General features: G+C 41.4%; 1 protein-coding gene across 5 annotated transcripts in view; it reads left to right on the top strand.

Annotated features, from left to right (window-relative positions):
* Positions 1-17,385, top strand: part of LOC137252939 (phospholipid phosphatase 5) — a 38,624-nt gene extending 21,239 nt beyond the window's left edge. For all 5 annotated transcript variants that reach the window (XM_067789116.1, XM_067789078.1, XM_067789099.1 and 2 more), the window contains 2 exons: positions 15,852-16,261; positions 16,337-17,385. In XM_067789116.1, the coding sequence (XP_067645217.1) occupies positions 15,852-16,261; positions 16,337-16,761 (835 nt within the window). In that variant the 3' untranslated portion in view covers positions 16,762-17,385. The remainder of the gene's footprint in view (positions 1-15,851; positions 16,262-16,336) is intronic.
* The last annotated feature ends 3,058 nt before the right edge of the window (positions 17,386-20,443 follow it).

The raw sequence follows: 20,443 nt of genomic DNA on the forward strand, positions 1-20,443 counted from the left end.
CACTGAGAGCTTTTCATGGCAGAAATACACCCGGAGCGCTTGCCAAACACTGCCGAGGGGCGACCCCGCTTGGAAAAATTTTCTTCTAATTGAAAAACCTTATTTCTAAAATTTTGATGTTGCTTTGCCCGGGGTGCGAACCCAGGGAATACGGTGTGGCAGGTGGAGCACGCTACCATCACACCACGGTGGCCGCCACGGTGTTTAAACAGAGGAAAGAAAAGACCTTCACTGAGTTGGGAGAGACAGTTGGAGTTAGATTTGACCTCGTGTGGTGCTCACAATTGGCGACTGTTATCGCTGCCCTTACTGACTCAACGTACTCCATTTTTATATAAAACTTCAAGAAGTGCTGTATGTTGAATTTTGGCAGGATTTTCAGATTACGTTCGGACAAATTTTTTGCTTACATTTTACTTCTTCAATTCTCATTCCGTACGAAAAAAAACTGTAAGCAAAATGTGAACAAACATGTCTTAGACACGAACAATGAATTCACTTCATTTCATCCAATCGTCACTTCTAAACAATCAGCTTTACATACGGATGTATATGTGACCCGGCCTTTGAAAAGGTGGCTTATCACTCAAAAAAAAGAAGACTACTAAGAAACTGAAGAAATGCATTGTTTATCTTTAACAGCTGTTTCTTTCAATTTCTTTTTTGAGTCATAAGCCACATTTTCATAGGTCGGGTCACATATAATGAAAACTTCAACCAAAAGATATTAGGTAGTAATACTATTTAGTTATCAACTCAACCCAAATAAACCTTTAAGATAAAAAATGTAGTAGGAGGTAAGAGCGGAGCAAAATACTCCGATTGGAATAAAGTCTGAACACTGAGTCAGCAATAAAACATGTTGTCAAAAGCGTGACGTCACGCCAAGAACTTTTATTTCCCAGCCAACTATGATTTTTTGTTCTCTCATTTTTTAATGCGAGATCTGTTTATTGGTTCATGCTGTATATGTATTCATACAAAATTAAACTCAGTAAAGCGCCAATTGCATACCTAACGGGTGGCGTGAAATAGGCTAAATTCCTTAATCACATTTCTTCGTTTTTAACTAAAATTTTGTGTGAATTATGACATTATTGAAGTAAATGGCCGTTATATGTATATGGGTGATATACGCCTACTGGGGAACCGAGCACACAAAACTTACTTCGGTAGAGTCCCAACGGGGACCTCCCGGGTGGTGTGGAAAAAGCTATTTTTCAATTTAATTTCAAGTAATTTCACCATAATTCTGTGTCAACTTCTTTTGATTTTACATATTTTTTATATTTTTGTTTAAGGAGCTCCATACCAAAACGTTATAATTACATTTGAAAATTTTGTAGAAAATTTAAGAAAATACAATCAAAAATTACAACGTCTTAATGACAAATTGAAGTAAGTTAGACCATTTTGCTACATTTCTACTCACTGCTAAACTATTAACGCATTATTGCACTACCCCCAACACAGGATGCATAGACTGAGTTGAAAAAAATACAAGTTGGTCGAATTTCGACCACAGGCGATACTATTTATTATTATTATTGTCATAGTTTACAAATAAATTTATAAACTATTTTTGGTTAGGGTACTGGTTACTGAGACCATATCGTTCCCTGTAATTAAACATATTTTTTTTATTTTTTATTTATTTATTTATTTATTTTATTTATTTATTTAAAGTCGACGCAAATACAAAGCGGTCGACTTATTATTGTAATAGAACAGATATGTATGTAAATACAGAGCCATCCTTAAAATTAACAAATAAAGGTATCTAAGTTCGGGTTGTTGTTGTTGTAGCAATGTTTCGCCCCACCTAATTGCTGCGACCGATCAGAAATTGTCATCAATATCCTCTAACGGGAGTCCAAGGAAACTTGCTGTGTTGACAGGGGTGGGCCATAATGAAAGGGTGTTAGAGGCGTTGGTTCCACATTACAATTAAAGAGATGGTTGGTGTCATGTGGGGACACATTGCATTACATACATTTTGTATGTCGGGGTTGATTCTGGATATGTAAGAGTTTAACCTGTTACAGTATCCAGAACGAAGTTGAGCCAGAGTGACTCGCGTTTCCCTGGGGAGTATGCATTCCTCTTCCGCAAGTTTTGGGTACTGTTCCCTGAGTACTGTATTCACCGGGCAATTCCCGGCATAAAGGTCCGACGCCTGTTTGTGGAGTTCACCAAAGACCTGCTTGTGGTTTTTTGCTTCATACGGCTGAGTTCTCAGGTGCCGTATTTCCTCAAAATGCTTACGGAGATGACTCCTTAAGTCCCTATGCGGTGCTGGCTCATCAATCAGATGTCTGTTGGGATGCCCAGGTTTTTGGGTATTCAACAGGAACTGTTTGGTTAGCATCTCATTTCTCTCCCAGGTGGGGAGTATTCTCGCCTCATTATGTAGATGGTGTTCTGGGGACATAAGAAGACAGCCCGTAGCGGTTCTGAGTGCAGTATTTTGGCTGGCCTATAGCCTCTTCCAGTGGGTAGTTTTTAGGCTTGGCGACCATATAGGGGACGCGTAGCACGCAAACGGCTGGCCAATTGCTTTGTATGTGGTAATGAGCGTTTCTTTGTCTTTTCCCCAAGTACTGCCAGCAAGGGATTTGAGGATTTTATTACGGCTCTGAATTTTTGGAACGATTGCGGCTGCGTGCTCACCAAAATGTAGATCCTGATCAAACGTCACACCCAAGATTTTGGGGTGTAGGACAGTCGGTAGCGTAGTGCCATCGACGTGGATGTTCAAAATGGTCGACATTTGGGACGTCCAAGTTGTAAATAAGGTCGCGGATGATTTAGTCGGAACATGTAGGAAAGTGACACCGTCCATGGCAGGAGCTGCATTTGGCGGATGTCGCAAACGTATATATTCTGTGCTGGCAAACGGTGCAAAGGGAGGTAGGGACTAAGAGTCTGTTTCCCTGACCTACACAATTGCTGCCGGAAAAGAGGGGAAAGAAGACGGGGGCAGGGGCTGATGCTCGGCATTGCTCCCGACTCTACTACGGAGATTGTAGGTATGAGTTGGAGCAGCCGTGTGAGTTGGTGGCGCCGTGGGGCGCGAGCAACAGCGGGTACTTGTGGCTTGCTGAGCAGCGGGGCTGCTGGAAGGTGGCGGGGGGGGGGGGGGGCGCTAAGGCGCAGACTACGGAATGTCATAGGACGTGAGCAGCAAGGAGCCACAAAAGATTTATAGAAGTTACGTGGACGTCTCCCTCACTAGGGTAGGCACCTTGTCGTTGGTGTGAGGGCTTAGCCGAACTCCATAGCGCCCGACTATGAGGCGGAGCTGTTTAGGACTGACATCTACGCCGTTTCGCCTCATAGGAGGGCGGCGGGATGTCGGTGACCAAGAACTGCCAACCCCCTAATCCAGGGTGTTATGCGGACCGTGTCTATTGGACGATTTGCAGCCAGGGGATAAATTCGGCTGTATTCGAACGGAGCCTTCCCCATACCGGGCCACCTCGGGAAGTATTTATGACTCCGTATATAATACTGGACCGCTGAGCCCGCCTTATCGGTTAGGTGGTCGTACGACCAAGATGAAGACTCATTACCTGATTGTAATAAGGACGATGTAAAGAGGAGTCGCAATCCAAGGACGACAAATACGAATTAAGCGATGTGTCGGAGTCGGGGAGCGAGAGTAGTGTTGAAAAATGAAAATGAAACGACCCAACAGAAGTGAGATCGAGCGCTTGGAATGACCCCATGAAGCGGTAGAAGTTGGTCGAAGGCAGTTCAAAAGGTTTGCTGCGAGAAACCCTCGGTTCTGCAACCGGTACGAGGAGGAAGAAGCGTCGAATGGCAGAATGGAGAGACAACGTTCGGCGGAAGCCGACAAGCCTGCTTTCAAGAGGCAGAAAGGACCCAGTCCTAGAGCCGCGAGGCAGGGCAGTGGCATAGACAAGACAAGTAGGCCCAAAGCTGTAAGACAGATGGGCTCCAATAGCGACGTAGCAACTACCTCGAAAGCTGCGAGTCAGAGGGAAGTTCCAACTACGGAAGTAGGAGATAAGCCAAAGGGAGATAACGCTAAGACTCCGGCTTTCTCGGAGGTGCCAAAGGGAGATAACACTAAGACTCCTGCTTTTCCCGAGAAGATGAGTGATGTGGCAAAGCAGTCACTGACTGTGGCGCTGGTTGATCGTAGCAGTCCTTTCGGACAAATGACTACTGAAAGGTGGAGATCTGTGGAAAGGGAGCTTATTAGCTTAGTGCTTAAGATGATGCCCCTTCCAACCTTTGATTCGAGTGGATGGTATAATGCTGTGAAGATGATAGCGTGCGACAACATCGCGAGCATGCGGTGGCTGGAGGAAGTGGTTCCAAACCTCCAAAGGCAAGGCACGAACGTGCGGTTTGAGGTGGTGGATAAAGCGCAAATCCCCACGGTACCAAAAGTTAAATTATGGATACCATGCGTGATGAAGTCGGAGGATACACTGCGACCTGCAGAATCAGAATCCGAACATACCGACACAGGATTGGGAGGTACTTACTGTATCTCGGCCTAACGAGGATGGTCAGTTCTACATCTTCCAAATAAACAAGCAGGCGGAGGATATTTTGTACACGCAGCTTGGCAAAATGTCCTTTGGCACCGGCAAAATTTACATGCGACTCAGGAAAAGAAGTCCCGAGGATAAAAACCCTAACACGCTAGAGGTGGGCGAAGTCGAAAAGGACCTCAAAAGCCTAAGGCAAAAAAGACAGGTGGAGGTCCCCGACGTCACCACGAACGTGTTAGAAGAGGACCAACCGCTAAATGGTGCTGTGACTCGCACAGAGGAACACCCGGCACAACAGTCACGAGAGGCTGAAGGCGACCTCGAATACTCTAAACCAAAAGGGCAAGGGGAGGACGACGACGTCAAGACCAAGGTGCTGGAGGGGGACAAACAGCCCAATGGTGCTGCGAGTCCTACAGATAAACTTCCAACACAGTAAAGTGCCGTTGAGCGAACTCCTAACCCTTGAGGAGGGTTCGTTTGTCGTGGGGCTGATCCAGGAGCCGTGGCTCTAATCGGGAGGAAAGGTTTCTGGACTTTGCGCGCGCGGGTTTGGCATTTACTACGCGCAAACGGAAGGACGGGTGCGAGCTGTAGTAATGGTAAGGAAACAGCTGCATTCATATATGCTGCCTAATTACACCTCTGAGGATTTCGTAGCGGTGGCCGTTGAGCAAAAGAATAAGCAGGCATTTATCCTGGCGTCCTGCTACATGGCCCATGCTGCATGGGTTCCACCGATGGAGTGCAAAAGGCTAGTACAGGAGGAAGGGCGCAAAGGGCGGTTGGTTATGGCGCAGATGCAAATGCGCACCACAATGCGTGGGGAGGAGTAGATACGAACGAGAGAGGCGAATCTCTATTTTGTTACATCCTGCAAACCAATTTGCAGATAGCCAACAGGGGAAATGTCCCTACATACATTGGTCCAACATCCAGCAATGTTCTGGATATTACATTGAGCTCCGAGCGTGATATATCAAGGTATGATTGGATGGTTCTTGATAGACCATCCTTCTCTGACCATGCGTATATCAGCTTCAGCATCCCCCTAAAGAGGGTAGAAAAGGGAGGAACCTTTAGAAACCCTAGGTCAACGAACTGGACTAAATTCCAGAAACATGTGGAAATAAAACTCGGACAACACAAAGAGGTTGCTAATGTAGAGGAACTGGTGGAGTCGAATGAATTCCTAACAAGGACGCTTATGACTGCGTATAACAAAGCTTGCCGTCTAAGAAGATTAAGAGGAAAGACAAAGCCGCCATGGTGGAGCAATGAGCTGAGTCTTCTGAGAAGACAGGTAAAAGAAATGTTTAAGCTCGCAAAGATCGCGGAAAGCGAAGCGTGTCGGGACGAGTACAGGGATCTACCGAGAATCTACTAGCGTGAAATTACCGGGGCGAAGAGAAACTCATGGAAAAATTTCTGTACGGACATAAAGTGCTCCAGCGAAACATCACGGTTGAAAAAAGTCCTAGCGAAGGGAAACATTACACATTTCCCATCGGGAGACGGTTTAGAAGAGCCAGCAGAGATCACTCACACTTCGATCACGGAGCTAGTAGTGCCGGGCTTGGTGACCGATACCAAGATTGAGTGGGCAGTGAAGACGTTTTCTAAGTTTAAATCGCCGGGCCCAGATGGTATATTCCCGGCCATGCCACAAGTCTCAAGTAGGGCGGTCGTGGAATGGCTTAAAATAATATTCGATGGGTGCATAAGACTGAATCATGTACCGCACTCTTGGAGAACTGCTCGTGTAGCTTTTCTACCAAAGAAGAGGAAGATCGGTCACGTGTATCCCAAAGACTATAGACCCATTAGCTTAACATCATTTCTGCTCAAAACCTTTGAGAGGCTGATAGATGTGTACATAAAGTCCAACGTGGATGAAAAGCTGCTCTCCACAACACAGCATGCGTACACCAAAGGCAAGTCGGTAGACACCGCATTGCAAAGGGTGGTAATAAGCATAGAGAAATCCCTGGAATATAAGGAGTATGCTCTAGAAGTCTTCTTGGACATTGCCGGGGCTTTCAATAATGTTGCAAAATGGGCGATTATGGATGGTCTTAATTACATTAAAGTACATCCTGCCTTAATCAGATAGATCGGCTGCATGTTAAATTGCAGAAAGATTACATCACAATGGCGATTGTACGAGGTCACGAAATCAGTGGACAGGGGCATACCACAGGGAGGGGTGCTATCACCTCTGCTGTGGACGCTGGTCATCAACCCACTGCTCAGGCGATTCGATGAGGGACCCGTAAAACTTACGGCTTACGCAGATGATGTTGCAATTGTCATAAGTGGAAAGTGCCTTCCAACGATTAGTTCTTTGATGGATCGGGCGCTTCGGGATATTCATACCTGGGCATCTAATGTCGGGTTGAAAGTCAATGCGGAGGAGACGGATATGGTCTTGTTTACAAAGAGGTACAAGGTCCCAAATTGGACCAGGCCTAAGTTAGGAGGGATGACCTTACAGGAGAAACCTTGCACAAAATATCTAGGAATCATCCTAGACAGTAAGCTGTCATGGAAGCTCAACGTGGAGGAGAGGGTCAAGAAGGCCTCAACGGCACTCTATGCATGTAAAAGAATGCTGGGGTACGGTTGGCGCAAGGGTGCGCAAATGGCGGACGAGGCGATACATGTGTACACCGATGGTTCCAAAGTAGTGGAAGGAGTAGGGTCTGCAGTATACTGCGCTGATCCGGAAATGAGCAGATCCTACAGGCTGCCGGATTACTGTAGCGTTTTCCAAGCGGAAATATTAGCCGTAACCAAAGCAGTAGAAACCCTGGAAGAGAATAGCTTAAGCTGCAACCGTGTTAACTTTTATATTGACAGTCAAGCAGCAATTAAGGCAATAATCTCGCATAGCACAGCATCTAAATGCGTGTTAGAGTGTAAGCAGTCTCTGGAGAGAATCGGGACAGGGAGAAGCATACATCTATATTGGGTCCCGGGGCATATGGGAATATATGGGAATGAAAAAGCGGACGAACTAGCTAAAAAGGGCGCATCCCTTGAAGCTTTCTCCGTAGACGTCCAAATTAGATTGGGCAAGATTAAGCGAAGGCGAGAGGTACACATGATCGACCAAGCGGGAAAGGCGTGGGTTCAAGCGCGGGGCTGTAAAGTGTCGAAGATTATGTGCAGGTCTTACAACCTTAGATTAACACAGTTGATTCTATCATTAAAAAGAGAGGACTGTATACTCATGACGGGTATTCTGACTGGACACTGCCTTCTGGCGTCACATGCCTTTAAGTTAGGCTTGGTCAGTGATAGCAGATGTGGGAAGTGCGGGTTGGAGGAGGAAACGATCGAGCACGTTCTGTGCTTGTGCCCTGCACTAGCCAGGCTAAGACTCCAGCTATTAGGAGTGATACAGCTGTCAGATCTAGAAGCAGCAAGTGGCTTAAGTCCTAGGAAGCTTCTAGTATTTGCCAAGAGGACGGAGTTATTTTATAACATATGTCCTGTTTTTTGATAAAGTTTTTCAGTTTGGTCGTTAAAAGAAACTTCTGGTAACACTACGGACTCAATCAGTCTATGTGAGGTCCTTATGGACCGGCCAGTTCAACCTGACCTAACCTACGTGGACGTCTGGTTTTGGGGTCTAGCCCAGAACAACCTGTCCGATGCAACCATCCCTTACACGAGACACACTGACAAGAGTACGACCGTCCTAAAAAGATTCTTTTCCGGCAGATGCAGCAAAACCATTTCTCAGGACCCGGGTCAGGAGACGGACCCGGATTGGGTTCGATACCTTCCCGGAGCAAGAGAATATGGAGCAGTCCCGCTGCAAGGAGCTGCTGGGAGGATGACAATTTGTGGGAGGGACGCAACAAATTAAATGGGGACGGCCTTGGGAAGCGTTTGGGTGTAACCGAACATTATATGCTCAGCGTGAGCTTCAATTGCAAATTTCATTTCAGATAAATTACTTTTCTACATAACAGGTGGCACCGCCCGTTTAAAAAAATGTCTTCCTATTTCCTCTTACAATTAAACTTGATAAGTGAAATATCATTGATTCAAAACTATTTTGGGCTAAGTTATAGCTTATTATTCTAGTCTACGACCCTTTTAAACTTGTTTTATATCTAAGTTGCCGTGGTCTTTAACCGATCCCGTCCATTTTTACTAGAAATATTTCCTGCTATAAGGAAAATTTGTGTACCCAATTTTATTACGATCCGTTAATTTTTCTTCGAGTTATGGCTCCCGAAACATAGAAAATTACTTAGTCATAAAAGGGGCGGTGCCACACCCATTTTGAAACCGCTGTGATGGCTGAATGGTTATAGCAGCGGCGCCTAAACGTTGCCGATGAAGGAATTTAGCAGTTCCCGAAATGGATCTATACAACGAGCTTTGGCAGTTGTCTAAATTTTTTCTTTCTTCTATTCTAATTTAAAAATTTTTTCAATTAAGAAAAAATTTATCATAACAATAATAATGATAAAAAATTATTGTTAGGCCTTGAGCTCGATTCGAACCCGCGATCTTAAAATCAGTAGGCCGATATAACAACAAAAATTATTAATAATATTTGTAATATCGATTTTATCATAAGTGGGCGGTGCCACGCCGATTTTGAAACAAATTTCCAAATTTTTATCAAGAGTCTCAATATCAGTCCACATGTCAAATTTCAACATTCTAGGTGTATTATTTACTAAATTATCAGGTTTTTGTGTGTGCAAAGCACGCTGAGTATAAAAAGTTTAAAAGAGGTACATAGAAAATTAGTATGTTATAAAAATTTGGCATCGCATTGCATAAGAAAAAATAAAATTAAAATATCAGGCCTAAACCTAAGAGTATAGCATGGTGGCATCATCAGGTGAAGTAAATAAAAAAAGACAGAAGATGTACGCTATCTGAAACGGTAGTGATGTATTTTCGACGGTCAGAAGAGGGTAAAATTTTTACCCGCTTTGAAGAACTAGGAGTAGAAAAATAAATACCTTGCTACGAAAGCCATTACAGAAATTGCGGTTTTCAGCATATCAGTGCAAAACTGCATACAAAGCACCAGTGCGAGCTAACATTACTTTTAGGATCGAATAAAAAAAAAAAATTCAATTTGGCCACTTTAACTGATCTTTATTTCAACTGCAGTTGAAACTTTCATTGAAAAACCGAACATAAAAGAAACATGTGTTATTCATACGCGTTGGCGATGGCGAGTACCGAAGAAGATTTAATGATGAGCTGTACGAGCTATACGCAGACATCACCATAGTCCAGCGAATTAAAACGCAGCGGCTGCGCTGGCTAGGCCATGTTATGCGAATGAATGATGATGCTCCGGCCAAGAAAGTGTTTCTATCGGAACCCGCCTATGGAAGCAGAGGTAGAGGGCGGCCCCCACTCCGTTGGAAGAACCAGGTGGAAAACGATCTAAACTCCCTTGGTGTGACCAATTGGTGCCGGTTGGCGGAGCGAAGGAGCGACTGGCGCGCCTTTTTGGACGGCCATAACCGTTTAGACGGTTAAGCGCCAATTAAGTAAGTAAGTAAGTTATTCATATAAAGTACATACATATGTACGCCAGTTATTTAGTTGTACTTTTCTGCTTTGGCGGAACTGAAATGGGTTTCGGGTTCGATGAAAAGTTTTACAGTCACACTTGGTCGTGATCGTGATAGTCTTAAATGTGTTTCCGTCCCTTAAAATTCATTGACATGTTCATCTGCTTTATTGATTTCTCGTTGAGAGTCGGGATTAAAAAATATGCTCTTCTAATATATAACAACAAACTTAATCAGAAGATCCCCCAAGCATTCTTGACAGTTGAATTCATGATGTATTAGTAATGTTACCGAGTTATTATTTACCAAAATATATCAGGGGATAGACTAGCCCAGTGGCATTCGGCCTAGAACGATAAGATGCTGATCCAAAGCGAGCTGGATTCATATATTCTAAATTACAATCCTTAAGTGTAACATTCCTGTTGTTGTTGTAGCAGTGCTTCCTCTCATCTTAGTGTTCTGATTTTTGGGCCAAACAGCAACAGTGAGTTACAATTTTTTGTATATTTAGAATACCACTGTTTAGCCGAAGTTTTTTCAAAATAAGGTATAATACGACAATTTTGGGGTTCTTGTATGAATGAGAAAAACATTCCTCGAAAGTCTTCACTAGTACTGTACAGGGGAAAATCCATGGTTGAATATGACGTGAATGCAAATAGTTTTTTTTAACAAAGTCCTTTTTCAATTTTTTTGGGAACAAATTAAACATATGTATATAATGATAATATCAAAAATATGGAACTATTAGTTTAGCACGGCCTTACTTATGGAAGAGAACACCAAAGATACCCTAACTGATGAATTTCTGTAATTAAATCCAGTAAAGGTCCATCGATATTCACCTAATAGTTTATGTGAAAAAAGTACTATAAGTGGCATATTTTACTCCTGAAAAATGCAAAAAGCAACACTTTCGGGGACAACATTGGTGAAAAATTTTCAGATAGCTGAATGACAGAACAAAGAAGAATTTAGAGCGAGACAATTGACGGCTTACTTCACCTAGTTATTCCACCATGGAGTATATCAGTATGTAAAGCGGCAAACGAGCATTCAAAGCCAATGCAGTCATACAAATCATTGTAACACGAGCACCAATGATGCAAGGGCCTATTTCTGGAAAAATTTTGCCGGCATAGAGGTAAATGAAAAGGCACGAAATGTCTGGAGGTCCTAGCAGGAACAGCAAAATTTAGTTGACTGATTAGGTCAGGGGAGTCAATCACGCCGATGATGAGCTTGTGAATGAACATAACGCCGTGTAATACTCTACGATTCTCTAGAGATGGCAAATTAATTAGAAGAAGCCTATTCCTGTATGGTGGAAGATGAGTACTTGATTCCCAGTTGAGACATCGTAATGCAAAAATTAAAAACTGTCTCTGGACCGACTCAATCCGATTTATATGGATTTGATAGATTGGAGACCAAACACATGAACAGTACTCGAGAATAGGACATACCAGCGAGGTATAAAGCATCTTGGTGAAATAACGGTCATCAAACTCTTTAGCCCAACGTTTGATAAATCGTAGTACACCAGATGCTTTGTCTATAGTGGTTGAAATATGTATGGCAAAACTTAATTTCGGATCAAAAATAACACCTAGATCAGTTACAACAGGAGTCATTTGCTTATACTGTTTTCACACAGAAACTTAATGATCTCATTTCACCTGCTAATGAAATCGTAAATTTTTGCTTTCACACAGAAGTAACTGCTCGATTAGTATGAAGGATGAGACAGACAATCATGGCGGAAGGATACAAGGTGGGAGCATGGTGACATACCTACAAACAAAAAAAATTCCATGTACTTGTAAATTCGATGGACAAATGTCAAAATCGTACTACGCCGGTAGTTGATGTATCAAATCAAATAAAAAAGGTTATAATCAGCTGTTCGATGCGGCCACCTTGTATCGTTCCGCCATGCAGACAATGGCATTTGCTTTGAAAACTAAGAAGCGGAAACGGAAGCGGAACGCTGCCAACAGAGTTGCATTGTGCTTTTGACTTCATTACGCATTCGATTAGCTACTAATGAAATAATAGTAGATTCGAATTTTGTAGGGAAGATTGAGCTCAATAACCCTACAAGAAACTCTGATAGTTTTACTAATACACTCACACTTGTAATTGACAATGCTGATCCTGCGATGACGTAAACATTGATACTCAAATTTATGTATGTTCATTTGTTCGCTCACGCATGTCCGCATGTTCCCAACGACAGCCTATAATCATGGAAAAGGACTCAAACTGGGAAGGCTTCGGACACCTGGTACAGAACAAAAGAACATACAGCAGATACCATAATGCATGAGAGACAGATACATAATTCTCAACGAAATTTTATGTATGCGAGAACAGATTATCCGATTTAATCATGTTGTCACTACTGACTGTCATATGGCAATCAAATGATTATCACGGTTGTTTTGTTATTTTTTAAATTACGCCATTTTCAAACGACGAAAACCATATAAAAAATAAGTCTAAAAAATGAAAAAGAGAGCATTTCAAAGCTCCATGCTAAAAGAAAAAAATCTAAAATAATATTAAAAAATACTAAAAGCTGTCGGAATGTATGGGGCGCACTCAAAAAATTGATACGCGAAAAATAATAGTGGTTAGTGGTGATTCATTTTTAAATGTGTTTCCGCATGAGGAAAGCGCTCTTCTGTTGTTTTGTTATTTTCTGAATTTAAATTGAACATTTTGAACTCGAATTCTTATAAAACTATTTATTTTAAACAAATAAGAAACACGTATGCTTTTATCACGTACAAAATTAAAAACGTAATGAAATAAAGTAAATAAAAAGCAAAAAGCATTGTTTCATTTTTGGCGGAATATAACAATGGTCATTTATGATAGTATAACAGTCAAACCTGATATCTACAGTAAATTATCATTTATGACACTTTTTGATAGTTAGAGTGTCAGCACTGATCCAGGAAAAGGAATGAGAGTGAGCAGTACGGCTATATACTTAATCAGTAGGCCATGTTAGTGTATAAGAAGGAGACAAAAACTCACACGTACACAATTGTTTACATCATATTTGCGCAAGTCCCCTTAAGTTTGTGATAGAAAGTTTGTATGAGGCGCTGATCGTTAGGTTGACATTGCTGACAATCAGATGATAGTCATATGATAGTCAGTGTTCTTGTAGGGAAGCGTTTTAATGTAGAAAATTGCCTTTATTATTCAATAAGCCGTCTGTGTGAAATTAGTATAAGATTCTCACTTCGCCCTGTGAAATTTTAGCCACTTAAAATGTTCAGTGCCACCCTGTATGACTTGAAAAGAACAAAAATTGTAACCATTTTTACAAAAAAAATGCAGTTCGTGTGGTTGTTCGCTGTCAAGTGTGATCGCAAATTGCTTTTGAGTGAGGCATGATGCGGACACATACGTTCATATATAGCATTCGCTTCAGCTTCGTGTGATTCATCAGCTAATTGACAGGGCTGTTTTCTGCACCGTCAATGGCAGCGAGGGCAAGTAATGTTGCATTTTTGGCCATTTTTAGGGGTAGGTTGTTGAGAAAAGATAATGATGCCCTCTATGGAGGCTAAGCTGATTTTACAACAGAATACAACTTTTTGAAGGGTTGGCGAGAAGGCGACATTTTCGTGTAGAAAAGAAAACACCATTAGAGTAATTCAAAAAAAGTAAATTTGCAGTACACCAGCTTTGATATGAGTCAAGATCGGCCTGAAGCTGATCAAAATAGAACAAGTTTGAAGGCAGATATGTTTAACAAAGTTTTACATCATCTGCATACATACAAAACTCTAGAATGTAAGATAACCTGTGGTAAGTCATTAATGAACAGGTAAAAAGTAATGGGTGCAAATGGCTACCCTGGGGCACGCCAGAAATTACATCAAACGACTTTGAAAGATTGTTGTTGAAGAAAACTCGTTGAGTCCTATTTTCAAGATAACTTGAAATCCAACTTAATAAAGGCACTGGAAAGCCCAGAAGATATAAAAAACAATCTAAAAAACCATTTTATAACAAAAGACGTAAATTTTAGCAAGTTGGTAGTTGTTGATCTCCGATGCACAAAACCATGTATACAAGGTAATATTAAAGAGCTACACAGATATTGAAGCTGATATGTAATTATCTGCTCAAAAGTTTTAGGGTTAGCTGAGAGCTTAGCTATGCCTCTGTAGTTCTCAATATTAGACCTACTACCTTTTTTAAGTAAAGGTATAATAAACGATTGTTTCCAAATAGATGGGAATGATGCAGATTTCAGAGATAGTTTAAATAATTTAAAGATAGGCTCAGATAAGCTGACAGCACAGTACTTAAGCACACAACTAGGAACACCATCTGGACCAGGTGAAGATATTCGTTTCAATGCAAGAAGACTATGAGGAACAGTATCTTTATCTTTAAAATATTATTAGAACTTTCCAAGCAATATGGAATGTAATATTGGTATGTAAGCTAAATGTATATTGACTTTACTTAAAGGATAGTTATTTTTCGCTGCTGTATTAAGTAGTGTGGTAGACGTTATAGGTTTTCAAGGCGTTATTGACAGTGTTTATCGTTTCCGTTTTACTGCAGTCTAGGGCAACATCCATGCGGGTTTATAATTTCGTCAACGGACGGATTTGCATCATGTGTTCGGGAGTCAATGCAGTGGTGCATGTCGAACATTGAATCGGACCATTATCATTGTAATGATGAGATATGCTGAACAGCATGGTTTCAACTCTCATTCTTGCAATCTTTATACATTCATCACTGGTAAAGTTTATATTGTAGTTTGGCCTCTTTGTGCCCAGGTTGTGTGTTCGAAGAAATATATTTGAATTTTTCTTGTTCCTCAACGTCTTGACAACTATAACAGTGGTTTCTTATAATACTGCTATAGCAAGGTACTGCCACAGTTAATGGTAACCGGAGCGCTGCTTTTCCTTTGATTCCTATGTGGCCTGGAATCCAAAGGATTTTTATTAATTGATCCTCGCCAGGTCTTTGGATTTCCGGTCCATTATATTCAGTAGAGCCAAATGTATTTGACTACACTTTGGCTGTCGGAACATATCAACGTTTTTCTTTTCTTTCAGCAGCGTACATAATTGCCTGTTCAACAGCTGCAAGTTCTGCATCGGAAATTCCTGCATGTAGCGGTAATAGACTTTGCTTCAGAGTTTTAAAGGAGTCAACTGAAGTTTGTTCTACTAAAGCATAGGTTGAGGTAACGCACTGCCTAGAGAAGTCAGTGAACAAAATAAGGTCTGGGTTGAATTCATTTTTTATTTTTGCGTAGAAGGTTTTAAAGACTAGCATTTGTATTTTTTTTTTTTTTTTTGAATTCGCAGTGTCATATACGTATGGAATTTTACTTTAGGTGACTTTCTTAGTGGTTGTGCTGGTATGGGTGTTTTATTATTGTTAAGGTAGCTTATAATGTTTTCCAGAGCGCTAGCGTTTCTGCCGCCTACTTTTCTTCTATTCGCTGATTGTAGCTTCCACATATGTTCGTGTAATGGGTGATCTCGTAGTGCCAAATTTTTCGCTGCGAAACCAGCTGACCTCCTTTGTAGTTGACAATCGATATCGTGATACCGCGCTTCTAGGCTGACGGCGGCTATTGGGGTAGCCATGAGCAACCCTGCAGCCGTTCGAAAGCATCTATTCATTCCTGTTTTGATTTTGTTTTTTATACTAAATTCATAATTCTCACTAACGAACTAAACATGTACATATGTGTTCTTTCTTTTTTTAGAGCTCTAGAGAAAACAAAACCTTTTCAACGTAAATTACACCCAGAGGAAATATGGTTGTATAAAAATCCACGTACACCGGATATTTTCTCAGCACAAGCGCTTTTATTATCAGTAACATTGGGGCCATTTTTTGTGACACTGTTTCAGCTGTGGCTGACAGGTGATCGCCGTGACTTTCGCGCTGCCAACTGGGTGTGGACATTGGCACTTGGATTGAATGGACTTGTAACTAGTATTTTAAAAATAACAGTTGGACGTCATAGACCCGATTTCTACTATCGCTGCTTTCCAGATGGAATAGAAGTGCTAAACAATAGTACCATTCCAGGCGAAGACATTTACAATTGTACAGGTGATATACGCCAAATAAGCGAAGGACGTAAAAGTTTTCCCAGTGGGCATGCTTCTTGTAAGTTGTTGTAACGTGGATTAGAAAAATTCGTCGACATTTTTACTATTCAAAAATTTCCTTCTTGCATTTTAGTTGCCTTTGTTGCCTTTGGATTTATTTCCATGCTTGTAGGTGCGAAATTGCATGCATTTAGTACACGTGGACGTGGTCAATCTTGGCGTTTATGCGCTACAATTATGCCACTAATTTTCGCAGCCTTAATTGCTTTAAGTCGTACTTGCGATTATCATCATCATTGGGAGGATGTTCTTACAGGCAGCATAATTGGCTTAACTATTATTTATTTAATTTATAGACAATATTATCCATCACTAACATCGAAAAATTGTCATCGCCCATATTTACGTACATGTTGGAGGATACGTGAATCAAATATTCGATCAAGGTTTTACGAACGTTTATCATCTAAAGAAGATATGAATGATGGCGATGAAGAAATTGTCCCATATGAAAACCACGGAAATTCATCTAGAAGCGAGCATCGTCGACTTATTTAGAAAAAAGTGATTTTAGACTTAATTTATGAACCGCAGAGAAAGAGTATGTATTTATGTACCCCAGCGGGTTAGGGGATCAGAATATACCCGCGGTAGGTATGCCTGTCGTAAGAGGCGACTAAAATACCAGATTCAAGGGGCTGTGTACCGCAACCCTTCAGGTTGCCAGCGCAATATATGCTTCTCCAAACCCAATTGTCAACCTCACCTATCCGCGGCGAACCCTGTTTTACTAACAGACGAGGCTCTGACGACCCCAAGCTCCTCATGGAACTTGGGGGTAGGGAGGGAGGGAATGGCCTGAGGGTTTAATGTGGCCACATAAATCGATGGTCGGGCTAGCACCTTAATGGTGCTATGGTACCGGAGCGTACCGGATTTGTATGCGGCAAAGGACCATCACATCGATAACACTCCCCAAAGCCTTCGGGTAGCAACCTTATCGCTACAACAACAACAGTATGTATTTATGTATTATTTCTTGTCCATAATGTAAAATTTATACATGGTTAGGCTTACTTAAATTTATTTAAACTTTTTTTATAACTCTTAATTCCATCTAGTGATACATAGTTAATATTCCTTGGAAATATGAAGTTATGAGATTAAACACTGCATTAAAGATTTAACTAGTTTTTACTACTAGTTTGTTATCAATATAAAATGATATTTAAACAAGTAAGGAAGGCTAAGTTCGGGTGTAACCGCTGAGAGCTTTGGAGACAAAATAAGGGAAAATCACCATGTAGGAAAATGAACGTAGGGTAACCCTGGAATGTGTTTGTATGACACGGGTATCATATGAAAGGTCTTAATGAGTATTTTCAAAGGAAGTGGGTCTTAGTTCTATAGGTGGACGCCTTTTCGAGATATCGCCATAAAGGTGGACCCAGGGGTGACTTTAGAATGTTTTGAACGATATGGGTATCAAATTAAAGGTATTAATGAGGGTTTTAAAAGGGAGTGGCCCTTAGTTGTATATGTGAAGGCGTTTTCGAGATATCGACCAAAATGTGGACCAGGGTGACCCAGAACATCATCTGCCGGGTATCGCAAATCTATTATATAAAAAAAGTCAGGTTTTCCTTCCTGACGCTATAACTCCAGAACGCACGAACCGATTTCCACGGCTTTGCATTCGTTGGAAAGGTCTCGGGCTCAGTGAGGTTTATAGCAAAATTCAGGATCGACGCACAGGGTCTCGAGATATATGTATGCCAAAACGTGGACCCGGATACCCCTAGAATGTGTCTATAGGATATCGATATCAAATGAAAGCTGTTGATGAGTGCTTTAGTAGAGGGTAATTTCCATACCCCTGGGTGACTAGGGTCTTGAGATATTAGCCAAAACGCAGGCCCGTTAACACCTATACAGCGTTTTTACATTATGGGTATCAAATTGAAGCTGTTGATGATTGCTTTAGTAGAGGGTAATTTTCGTACCCCTGGGTGACGAGGGTCTCGAGATATAGGCCAACACATGGACCCGGGTACCCCTAGAATGTGTGTGTATTATGGATATCAAATGAAAGCTGTTGCTGAGAGCTTTAAAGTAATTTTCATTGTGATATTCGATTTAGTCGCATAAACATGGCAAAACTGATAAATATGCATGCGAAGCCGAAATAAAGACATGAATTAATAATACCCACATACCTATTTACATACGCCCTATTCGATTTGCCTGAAATTTGGTATATAAATTTGCCTATATGTATTAGAATTTACGATGCTTTTCCCGGGAAGTAGACCAGAGACGGACTGGAACTAGGATTAGGACTAGGACTGGGACTGAGACTGAGACTCGAAGTGGGACTGGGACTGAGACTCGGAATGGGACTGCAACAAAATACATACCACCCTCTGGGACTGGCAATAAGATATGAAGAGGAATGAGAAAAACTTGAGAGAAGAGAAAAGAGAGGAGAAGAAGACTGAGAAAGAGATAGAATGAGACGAAGATGGAGATAGATGAAGCGAAAAATACGGAGGGAGGAGTGAATACAAAGATTAGGAAAAAGTGTAGAGGGGCAAGGGCAGAGTTAGACGGAAAAAGCTTATTAATATGAACACAGATATACCAAATTTAGGGCAGAACAACGTCTGCTGTATGCTTTAGTACAGAGTAAGTTTTACACCGCTGGGGGACTATGGTCTCGAGATATAGGCCAAAACGTGGACTCGGATACACCTAGAATGTGTTTTTACATTATGTGTATCAAATTTAAGCTGTTGCTGTATGCTTTAGCACAGAGAAATTTTTACACCGCTGGGTGACTAGGGTCTCGAGATATAGGCCAAAACATGGACCCGGATACACCTAGAATATGTTTTTACATTATGGGTATCAATTTTAAGTAGATGGCGCCGATGCGTGATACATTGTTTGACAGCTACTCATTGTACTGTGTTCAGTTAATTTCATGTAACATTTATTATGCGCACTTCTTTCAAACGCTAATGTGTAAATCGGTAGCGTTCACTGTGAAATTGGGGTTAAAGTTATTCGTTTCCTAACAGTTCAGTTGGAAACCATCAAATCAGACTTGAGCAAATTTTTATTCAACTTCAACAGCAGGCATTTGTCCTTAAGGTGGTGAGTTGAACTGTGTAAATTATGTGGATGGTGCATTTGAGGTTAAAAGTCTGTCCATAGTCCAAACTGCCGAGAGGACGACGTGCGAACATCGGCCGCCGTGGAAGACAGGTGTATTCACAGAACTTAAGCGAAGAAAGACAAAATATAATAAGAGAAAATTCCCGATTGAGACAACGCGTGAGCACAGGAAGATCATTGGCATCATACAATCGCTTGGCATTCCCATATGATCCCACTGCGAACTACAGTGATGATGGTAATTTAGATATTTGACCAATGACGACTGTATGCCGATATTGCAATGCGTTAAAGTTCGTAAGAGAAACGGACGGATTATGCTGCGCAAGTGGAAAAGTCAAACTGGATCCATTACTTCCACCACCACAGCCACTGAAACCATTGTTCGATGGAACTGATCCCGATTCCAACCATTTTCTTCAACGTATCCTTGAATACAATAACTGCTTTCGCATGACTTCCTTTGGAGCTAATATCATTAGAGAAGGCGGCTTCATGCCTACTTGCAAGGTAAAAGATACAACACACACAACCAATCACTCACACCAATCAATTGCAACACATAACAACTACACATACACCACACACTACACCATCCCACGATCAGAAGTATTACACTTGGAATCAATCAACAAAGAAATTCCAACGTCGCAAACAAGGAACCCCAGTTCCAAATTGGCCACAGGTGTTTTCCACTGATGCTCTAGGTCGCATGTATACTGTTCATCCTAGAAATGATGAATGTTTTTATTTGCGACTGCTGTTGGTAAATGTACGTGGACCAAAATCATTTGCGCATTTGAAAAATGTGAATGGCCACCAATGCCAAACATATCGAGAAGCATGTCAACTATTGGGTTTGCTGGAGAACGATTCTCATTGGGATTTAACACTTGCGGATTCAGTTGTTTCATCAAATGCGTACCAAATACGAACGCTGTTCGCAATTTTAATCACCTCATGTTTCTCTTCACAACCAATTCTGTTATGGAACAAATACAAAGACGACATATGTGAAGATATTGTAACGAATTTACTGCAATTCCCCTTATTTGCAATCTTC

This window comes from Eurosta solidaginis, chromosome 1 (genome assembly GCF_040869045.1).
Source record: "Eurosta solidaginis isolate ZX-2024a chromosome 1, ASM4086904v1, whole genome shotgun sequence".
In the NCBI taxonomy this organism is placed as follows: Eukaryota; Metazoa; Arthropoda; class Insecta; order Diptera; family Tephritidae; genus Eurosta; species Eurosta solidaginis.